This window comes from Zingiber officinale, chromosome 1B, assembly GCF_018446385.1.
Source record: "Zingiber officinale cultivar Zhangliang chromosome 1B, Zo_v1.1, whole genome shotgun sequence".
Taxonomy (NCBI): domain Eukaryota; kingdom Viridiplantae; phylum Streptophyta; class Magnoliopsida; order Zingiberales; family Zingiberaceae; genus Zingiber; species Zingiber officinale.
In genome coordinates this window covers 34,697,251-34,706,974 of record NC_055986.1, presented here as the reverse complement: position 1 = coordinate 34,706,974, position 9,724 = coordinate 34,697,251, and the positions used below count along the sequence as shown (strand labels likewise).

At 39.7% G+C, this 9,724-nt stretch overlaps 2 protein-coding genes across 5 annotated transcripts; one reads left to right on the top strand and one right to left on the bottom strand.

Annotated features, from left to right (window-relative positions):
* Positions 1–2,090: 2,090 nt before the first annotated feature.
* LOC122054694 (transcription factor bHLH48-like) lies at positions 2,091–8,377 on the top strand. Of its 2 annotated transcripts, none has more exons than XM_042616139.1 (7): positions 2,091–2,732; positions 2,835–2,957; positions 3,032–3,097; positions 4,669–4,737; positions 4,905–4,979; positions 5,197–5,443; positions 7,307–8,377. In XM_042616139.1, the coding sequence occupies exons 1-7, from the start codon at positions 2,256–2,258 to the stop codon at positions 7,342–7,344; spliced, it is 1,095 nt and encodes a 364-aa protein (XP_042472073.1). In that variant the 5' UTR covers positions 2,091–2,255; the 3' UTR covers positions 7,345–8,377. The 2 variants fall into 2 exon arrangements, with proteins under 2 accessions (XP_042472073.1, XP_042472068.1); XM_042616134.1 differs by having other exon boundaries at positions 5,197–5,465; positions 7,307–7,947.
* Positions 7,672–9,468, bottom strand: LOC122054709 (zinc finger A20 and AN1 domain-containing stress-associated protein 8-like). 3 transcript variants are annotated; one of them, XM_042616149.1, is made up of 3 exons: positions 9,351–9,445; positions 9,212–9,256; positions 7,672–8,468 (listed from the first exon to the last, which is right to left on the bottom strand). In XM_042616149.1, the coding sequence occupies exon 3, from the start codon at positions 8,455–8,457 to the stop codon at positions 7,948–7,950; it is 510 nt and encodes a 169-aa protein (XP_042472083.1). In that variant the 5' UTR covers positions 8,458–8,468; positions 9,212–9,256; positions 9,351–9,445; the 3' UTR covers positions 7,672–7,947. The 3 variants fall into 3 exon arrangements, with proteins under 3 accessions (XP_042472083.1, XP_042472089.1, XP_042472096.1); XM_042616155.1 differs by having other exon boundaries at positions 9,171–9,256; positions 9,351–9,418; XM_042616162.1 differs by lacking the exon at positions 9,212–9,256 and having other exon boundaries at positions 9,351–9,468.
* Positions 9,469–9,724: the final 256 nt, after the last annotated feature.

The following is a 9,724-nucleotide window of genomic DNA, read 5'->3' as shown; positions in this document are numbered from 1 at the left end:
GTCTTGCCATCGCCACCCCAATCGCTTCCGTCGAAGGGAAATTAGGGCTACCAACGACGGATCTGTCCAGCGACAGCGGTGTGGGTGAGGTAACAACCCTTGTCTTCACTATTTTTGTTCGATCCTCTTCTCTGTTCACCGATCCTCCTCTATTCTTGATCCTCCTCTTCTTTGCGGCTGATTTAGGTCACGGATTGGAGACGTTGGGGATCAGTGAGTTGTTTTGGTAGTTGCCGGCAGAGGCTAGAAGGGTTGTGAACTGTTGATTTCTTCTATATCTTTAGATAAGCATTTAATAGTAAGCATCTCTGATTGTTTCCATTGGTAAACTACTAAGGTAGGATTGCTATGTATTGAATTTGGTTTGAATTCGAAGTTGTAATTAGTTGTTGATTATGTGTAGATTTATTTAGGTTTAGATTTTTAATCTAGTGGAATAATTAGGGTTAAGGTAACTAATCCTAATTAATCGTTGGATTTTATTTAGGTAGACAAATGATTATGTTGATTAGGGGGTTCCCTAAATTAGTCTTGGGGATTTTATTTAGCTATTTAATTCTATGAATTTTAGCTAAATAAAAATATATGTATATTGATCGATGCAGGATCTGATTTGAGACAAGTGTCTCGACGTCGGATTTGGCTTGATAGTACTTTCTATAGAGGCGGGTACCCTTTGACTTATCTCTTGATAGTGTCTTATGATATGTGTAGTATATATATATAACTAGTGGTAATTGGTAGATTTATCTTTTCCCTGGTTTTAGCTTATTTGATACCTGTTACAAATTTCTACTGTTAGCTGTTATACATTAGACTTGTATACTCTTATTTCTGCCACGCGTATCTATGTTCATAGAGATAGATGATATATATATATATATATATATATATATATATATATATATATATATATATATATATATATATATATATATATATATATATATATATATATATATATATTGCTCATATTTATGAGTTGCTAGTCCCCCATCCTTTTATCGTGACGAATTCTAGTTTTTAGACTTTTAGTTTCTTGTTGAGTTTTGTTGTACTGTGGACTATGTGGTTGTACTTGTGGACTTTATGTCAAACATTTAGGTTTGCTACTCTTGTTTTCCGCTGCGGTATTTACATTACGTCGTGGAGTTTGTTTTTCTCGTTGTAGTGGAGTAGGTTATCTGTGATAATCTCTATATCGTCTTTTCTTTTAGTAATATTTGTTAGCAGCCAGAGGTTGCATTATAAACTGCGTGGATTGTCTTCTTATTCTATTTAGTGTATTGTGCCGGGCGTGTGGGCCGAGTATGTTGATATATGTATTTTGGGATTCGTATTGTCACTGGTACAGGGGAGATGTTGTCGGATTTTCGTCTGGCGGGGACTCCTCGGGGCGTGACATCAGAAATCAGCTCCTGCTGATAGCCTGAGATTATTCGCTCAGGTCATCTCGACTGTAAGTTGAATTTAATTCAGAACAGTTTAAATTCAGTTAATACTCTATATATCTCCGGCAACATATTGTTTGTATCCAACACATTGTTCACGAATATTGTTTACAAATATTATTCACAAATATTGTTCACAAATATTATTCACAAATATTATTCATAAACACTAACAAACTGAACATATATATATTCAAGTTTGTTTGTTTAGTTTAATGAACTGTTCAAGCTTGTTTATTTAATTAATTTTGTGTATATTGAACGAACATAAATAAATTTTTATTAAGCTAAATACTAAGTTTGTTCATAAACGCTTGATTTATTTATAACCTTAGTTTTAGTCACTTGCACTTATAGCTAATAGTTATTCATAATTTATCTTTTCTATATTTACTTAGGGATAGATTGCCAGGGACACTAGAGACAAACTAATCAATTACTTAATAAGTTTGAAAGAAAACACTGTTTTTATAATTTTCTTGCAATACTTATTTAATTAATCAAATTGTTTTTTTTAAAAAACGGTAATCTTACCATCCAAATCCCGTTCTGCGACTTTCGTGAACAGTACTGCCCGAGCACGGCCGTTCCGTTCCGCTAAGTTATAGGAAGAGATCTTTATAAATCAATTACGCCCACTTGACGACGTTTGCCTTATCGTTCCTCTCTTCCCGCTTCGATTCCCTCCGGCCGCCGCTTGCATTCGCCATTTTGGGGGCTCACTATCGGCTCGATCCACTCATTTCCGGTGGCATTTCGCAGGGAATTCAGCGAACTGGGCCAGTTCACGATTCGAGGCGAAAGATGGAACCACCGCGAAGTTCCGGCGTCGGAATCGACAATTCCGGTGAGTACTCTCCGGAGATCGCCGAGACTCTCCGATTCGAGGAGGAGATTCAGAGCCTGATCCACCCCAGCAGCTTCGACGGCTCTGCGGCTCCCACCGGCGGAGGCTCCTTCACCGCGCTCCTCGGACTGCCGGCCAACCAGGCCGTGGAGCTCCTCCACGACTCGGGCGCACGCGAGCCCCTTGCCTCGCGGATCCGTGTAGGCGAGCATCCTGTGCATAGGCCCTTCCACCTGCCCTTGGATTGCTCCTCCGCCTTCCCCTCCAACGCAACCCTCGTGGATCGCGCTGCCCGATTCTCCGTCTTCGCCGCCGAGGGATCCCCGGCGTCGAGTTCCGGAAGGCTCAAAGCTGAGCCGCAGGATTCCGATTCCCCGCCGCTAGATCCGATCCCTACCGGACCGGCGAAAAGGAAGGACACCGGCAGGAGTAAGGTAAGGGGGCGGCCTCGCTAGGGTTTCCTTTTTCGGTAATGTAACCTTCCGTTTCTCCGAGGGCAGTGCGACGTTCGTCTAAGCCTTTCCTTCAAATCACAGGCAAAGGTCACAGCTAAGAAGAGTAAGAACGCGGAGGAGAATACCGACGGCGATAAGCTCCCGTATGTTCACGTCCGCGCTCGCCGAGGACAAGCCACGGATAACCACAGCTTGGCGGAAAGGGTACTGCTGCTTAATTATCTTAATGATTCATTAATAATTAGCCTAAATTTCTAACCTTGCTTTAATTATTGTAGGCGCGAAGGGAAAAAATTAATGCGCGGATGAAGCTATTGCAAGAACTGGTCCCTGGATGCAGTAAGGTTGGTGAATTTCTCCAACATTTATTGATTCGGTCGTTATAATTACTTGATTACTTAATTGACACTTCTTGTGATTTATACCAACTATAAGTTACCTCGTTCTTGATTATAAATTTTAAAAATGTAAAAGTGAATTCTGCACAAAAGTTTACTTTCTAGAAAAAAGGTAAAAAAGGGAAAAAAAGAAAAAAAGATGAGGCAGGCAGTGGGAGGGGATTGCCTGGTGCTTAATGACTCGGATGTGGTTCGGCTTACCAAACAATGTGTCGGGCTCTTTTTGCAAGTAACCTTGTCTTACTTTTACTTTGGGCCCTCCTACTTGGATTCTTCTGGCTCTTGTCTGGGATAATGATAAAAGGGTGGAAAATAGGGGAGAATCAATGGAATCAAACCAGAAAAATAGGAATTGCTAATATGTGTTCATTGGTTGCGTGATCGATTTATGTCAGGTTATTTCAATTGGAGAATAAAGCACAAGGACAATTGAAAGATGAAAATTTTCATTTTTATAACAATCACTTTTGGGTTTTTTATCTAGTCTTTTGCCAAAATATGCCTTTCATAAGTATAAATGATTAATATTTTTTTTTTAAAAAAAACTTGACTTTGAATTTATTTCAGTTTGTACTAAAGATATAGCCCTAAAATACTTAATTTTTTAAAAAATTAGTTAGGATGAGACATATAATTGTTATAGGATGTCTTTAAGTTTAATATAATGTGAAATTGTGAATCTATGAAAGTTTAATGCGTAAATCACCTGGAGGTTTGTGCCATTTTTTTTGACTATGATAGTTGATTTACAAATTGATTAGGACATGCAGTATTTAAAGCTTTGAGACTCCCTAATCAAATATGTTAGACTTATATTGTTATATCGTGGTAATATTTTTACAAAATTATACCATTTTGAATTTTGAGACACGTTAAGTTGAACATATTAAACTTCCTATTACTATAATTTTTTAATCTTAATCCCTGCTGTGCCGCAAGCTGATTTGCAGCGGCCATGAAATTACAATGTGAACTTTAATTAGTTGTGTGCTGGATTTGTTGGGGATGGGGGAGTATGGTGAAGGAATGGAGTAGCTATGGCAGGTGGGTCTGAATGCGGCCTTTAATTAGCTGTATGTAGCTATCTGCTCAGACCAGCAGTTAGTAAGCCAACCCTCTGGATAAGGGTAATTTAATCTAAAGATCAGGCTCACTGGCTTCGAAGAAAGTTCACAGAAATTTGGCTACTCCATTGTCTTTTTCGTGCCTTGAAAAAAGTTCATCCTATTGCTACTAGATATGACTGATACAATCAATACTCTCATTTGACCAGTAACATCATCTTCAACAAAAGCTAGTTCAATACATTTCTCATTTGTCACAGATCAGTAACATCATCTTCCTCAAAAGCTAGTTCAATACATTTCCTTAAGCATAGATAAACCAATCCATCTTTTTCTTGGCAATCAAACTACTAATTATTTTGACCAGCAACTTCACCTTTGTTACTATAATTAAAGCTTCTGGTCATCTCAAGGCACTTGAAGTTGGCTCACCCCTGGTTCATGTGATCGCAGATAACAGGTACGGCTTTAGTGCTAGATGAAATCATCAATCACGTTCAGACGCTCCAAAGGCAAGTAGAGGTGAGCAACATCCCCCCATTCTGTCAATAATGTCAGTCACGGCGTTATCTAAAATTCTCTTATTTACTTTTACAGACAAATATCTTTTGATCACTGAAATTAACTGCCCTTTTCTTTAAGATTATATTTCTAAGTAACATTGTCGATTTCTCCACTGGGCTTCTCAGTTCCTATCAATGAGACTGGCAGCGGTCAACCCGAGGATCGACTTTAGTAGCCTTGACAGCTATTTATCGGCGGAGGTAACAACCCTTTGTTGTCTGCTTAATGATGCCTTTCACTGAATTCTATGCAGGAAGGGTCACCGCAACTCCTTTGTAATATATATACGTAGGCATTACGAATACACTCCTCTCTTTACAAGAAAATAACTGCGTAGTTTGTCAAGTGTTAAATCCTTAAAAAAAATGCGTGTACGTCCTACATGGAAAAATGTGATCCCTTGGCCATTCATTGCAGTGTGGACCTGTAACAGTGCGAAACGGCCCAGGGGGAGTGGTCGTGGATCCCTCATTGTGGCCGACCGATGCTACTGCAGAAGCAACCAGACGGCTGCTGGTGCCGCAATTCTGGCACATCGATCTTGTGCCACCTCAGCTTCAGCCTCAGCAATCTCTAACGACTTGGGAGAGGGATGGCGCAGCCCATTCCCAGCTCCTACCCAACCCTACTACTTCCCTCTTTCTTTATGATCCTGCCAATTCAGGTGATACCAACGTACCTCACCGGTTAGTCATTTTTAATGCAAGATCTTACTAATCCATGCACTCTTGATTTAATTGGACTAAAACATAGGAGAAATTTCATAAAATTAGACATGGCTCATGAACAATTAATTATCCACTGAAGCATCCTTAGCGTAGATCTGTAGAATTTGTAGTTTAAAACGTGGCTTAGCGGATTCTGAGTTCAATAAGTTTTAAGGAGGAAAAAAGCAACGCCCTCTTTTCTTGTGGATTTTGAAAGCACCTGTCTCAATCAGGTGGCATTGGCGGACCCAAAGCCATAAATGATTGCTTTAGCCAAGGAAGCTCTCTTCTCAAGTTTAATTTAGTTTCCACTGGTCCTCTTATTAAATCTGGTCCCTATGGTCCCCATGACGTATAGATTTCCCACATCACTTTGGACAACTGTCCGTGTTTGTTATCTCTCACTTTCTTGGCTAGCAGAAAAAAAGAGACGGTGTCATCAAGTTTTATTCTGTTCAAAAGAAACATATCAGGAAGAAAAGCATTCTAGCCTGTGAAATCACTGTTCTTCTATTGTTCCTACATATGTTCAACAACCACAGCGCTGCATATATCCTCTTGGTCTCAATTTTCTCTAATCGCATGGGTAGCAGCATTGACAATGCTGGTTCAATTTCGTTTCAAACCTTGCCAATTACTGATTTGCACTCTCATCAAAGTTAAAAATTAATAGTGATTTTCTTCATTCAAGGGTGCTAGGACGTCGACAATGTTGGTTGGTTTGGTATGGAGCCAGCTGTATGAATAGTCCTAAGGATAGAACAAGTCATGCATTGTGGAAATTGTTAAAGGTGGGCTACCAGTTGTTGCGAGTCTGTCAATCATCTGACATTTTCAAACTAGAAACCAAGGCTATCCAGTGCAATTACCCCTTTGATTCATGATGCCTTATAAGTAGAATCTGGTTGTCGTTTAGATGTCCTTAAATTCTTACTCTTCATAAAATAAGAAACTATAAGGCTTGACTATGGGAGTCAACCGCATTTCAGTCGAACAATAAGAACCTTGTCCTGCCAATGCACACTGTAACGTACATAATTTTTTAATTATGAAAGTAATTTTTTTTTCCTTTTTCGTCCTCTATGCTTTTTATGGTGCAACTCTAATGGTTCTATCTTGTTTAACTATGGAAGTCGCTGTATGCGTGTATAGGCCAAGCTAATCTATTGTTTTTTTTTCGTCTTCACTAATTGCATCTTGATAGTAGTCCTTCTAATAACATATTCCTTAATATCACCATTGAAAAGTAGATCTGAGAGAGATTTCACAAACTAATTTCATCAATCTTATCCTCCTCTTTCTTAATGTTGAATTTTATTTTATGATTTTTAAAACAATGATATGACAAAGGACCTATTTTCAATTGCAAATGATCATTGAAGGACCAATCCTTCTTGGTGCGTGTCTGCAAACTAGTGACCAATGCTCCTTGTGTAGGAAGGCTACTCGACTAAGGTTGAATAAGTTTCCATGATTTATTCCATTCCAGAGTATATGAGACCTTTCTAAAGGGACTGCTAAGGTGACAACTTCACATTTTGCCACGTGTGTGCAAACCAGTGAATAGTCTTACATAGTGGCAAGAGGAATGAGATTTATTATAGCAGATCTCAAATACTTTGGATGAATACAACTGACTTAATAAGGATGATGATGTATGCGAGGACAGATGCTTTATCAAGATTAATATACCAGATCTCAAATAATTTGGATTAATAATGGTGATGTATATGCGGATAGAGCCTTTATCAAACTTATGCAGTACCGTTGATTGAATTCATAAATTTCTGACATTTCTCTCCATGTCTCGTTGATTGCAGTACCGCCAAACTCAAAACAGCTGAAGACAGAGCTCTAAACTTATAGACTGGTGCTCCAGCAACTTATCAGACTTATGTACATTGTACAGTACGGAGTTAGGTTTCCCAGCGGTGCCGTCGCCCGTGATCAGCAATTGCTTAATGCGATACCTAACTCCTACATTATGTGTGTACAAATTTACTATTTCTATTGAAGTGCATTTCACTGAGTGGTTCTCCAAGTTGTTACTGTAATATGACAAGCTATATAGTACATTATTAGCCTAAATGTTTGTTATGGGCATTGGCAAGGTAAGAATAAGGTGTGGAAGTAATGAATTAGGACCATCAATACAATCATTGCGACTTGTTACCAACAACTAAGATTTAGAAGCAGCGGTAGCAACTTTTATAACCGAAGCATACTTGATGAGAACATATTTGTCTACTAGACCAGCACAACTTAAAGCTCACACACCAGATGCAACATGCAAACCCTTTCCAATAAGAAGATAGAGTTTTTGCGGGTGCAAGGAGGATGCCCCTACTGCATCATTCCTCCAGCAATTCATACAGCAACACAGAAGACTGACATCTTGAAAGAAAAGGCACTGTATGCAGATCTCACTGTAACCGAGATGATCGAGCTTCATTGTATGCCCTTAGATCTTATCAAGCTTTTCTGCCTTGACGACAGGATTTGCTTTAGCAATTGCATTCTGAGCCTCTTCTCGGTAGTTGAATGAGCAGTCATGCTTGTCCGAGTAGCGATGTACAGCACAGAAAAGGTTTCCACACCGGCAATTAAATCCAGTCAGGCCCACACGTTTCTTGCAGGCTGTGCACTTCTTCGGACCCTCCTTGATTTTTGTTTCTCCACCTTCACTCGATCCCAAACCATCAGATGGTTGGAGCTTAAGCGATTTTACTTCAGCAGAGTTCACAAATGCATCAGTATTGCCCACAACAATGGGTTCCTTCCCGCTACCACTGCCATTGACAAAGCTATCAATTGAGGATTGTGCCAGCTTTTCCCGTTCCTGCTTAAGAATCATCTCCCTGTGGCATTTGGAGCACATGTTCATGGTCGCGGCAGTTCCAAAAAAACCACAATTGTTGATGCAAAGAATTGGGCATTCAGGGGCTTGGCATCCAGTTTCATCATGGTCCATTTCTAACTCTCCTGCATCACAACAACATGAACTCGAATTAGGGCCAACAATATTACACAAAACCAGACAAAATATGAAAAGATCCAATTTGACTCATTTCGAAACATGAAATCCAAGAGTGATATGATACAAGACAAGTAGAACATGCAAATGTACAGACCAAATTAACCTGTAAAACATGCAAACGTATATACCAAATTAACCTGTAGAACATGCAAATGTGTAGACCAAATTAACCTGTTTGTGCTACAGGTTTAATTAATCTTCAATCATATCAAATTATGCTAGAAAGAAATGTGATAATTTCAAGTTAAGCAGAACATGAACTGAATTACCACCACTAACTGAGAACAAAGATTTTTCATCTATTGAACTATCTTCTCCATCACACAAACCTACACTTCGTGACCCAGTACAACTTTTCACAATTTACCAGTACTAAAGGCAAATTTGACATATAACATCGTAACATATTCTATAGATTCGTACGAACAACAGAACCAGAACGATAGATAAAGTCGTAACAATCCAAAAAGGTTTATCTGCCAAACAAGAGTTCAAAACTATGTAGCAACTCTCATATTCACCACCAAGATATACAAATCAACCACAACAGATCGTCACAAAACTTCTAGCATTCGAAACAAAATATATATTTAAAAAAAAACTAAGGATCAAAACCCTAGACAGCAACCATGAGATCAAAGAAAGACCTTTCGGGATTCAAATCAAACAGGCAACGAAAAAAAGACACCTTTCCTCTTCGGAACGCCAGACGAACCCTAACGCAGGAGATGTACTGGAAAGAGTGCAAATAAATCTCCATCCCATGACCAAGCCTATAATATAGAAGGAGACATGAACAACAAGAAGCAGGGAATCGAAACCCTAACCTTATGCTGACGGAAATCGCCTCGAAATCGTGCAATCGAGGGATCCCAAAAGGAGAGTTTTGAGGAAAGGAACCAGCGCACGGAGAGAGAAGTGGGGAGGTATTTATTCCGAGTGGACGCAGACTTCGGGCTTATCTTGTCAATCAGGTGATGCATAGAATAGTATATGCGGCAAGTTCCCTCCGCCGTCCGATCGCACCACCTCGCCTCGCTGGTGAAAGATGATTCGCCGCGATGAGACATGGGCGGTGGAAAGGAGTTCCCCTACAGAAGTCTCTATGCGGTACCAACGTCGTAAAAGAGTTTGACATCGCGGACTGACCCAACTAATTGAACATGGCCCGGCTCCAGTCGCCGGTTTGGCCCGAGTCCAG

What these genes read in the sequence shown, in the direction of transcription:
- LOC122054694 (XM_042616134.1), top strand. Translation starts at nt 2,256, where the DNA reads ATGGAACCACCGCGAAGTTCCGGCGTCGGAATCGACAATTCCGGTGAG. An exon ending in ACAGCTATTTATCGGCGGAG is followed by an intron (nt 4,980 to 5,196) that starts GTAACAACCCTT and finishes CATTCATTGCAG; the next exon opens with TGTGGACCTGTAACAGTGCG. An exon ending in GATACCAACGTACCTCACCG is followed by an intron (nt 5,466 to 7,306) that starts GTTAGTCATTTT and finishes CGTTGATTGCAG; the next exon opens with TACCGCCAAACTCAAAACAG.
- LOC122054709 (XM_042616162.1), bottom strand. Translation starts at nt 8,457, where the DNA reads ATGGACCATGATGAAACTGGATGCCAAGCCCCTGAATGCCCAATTCTT.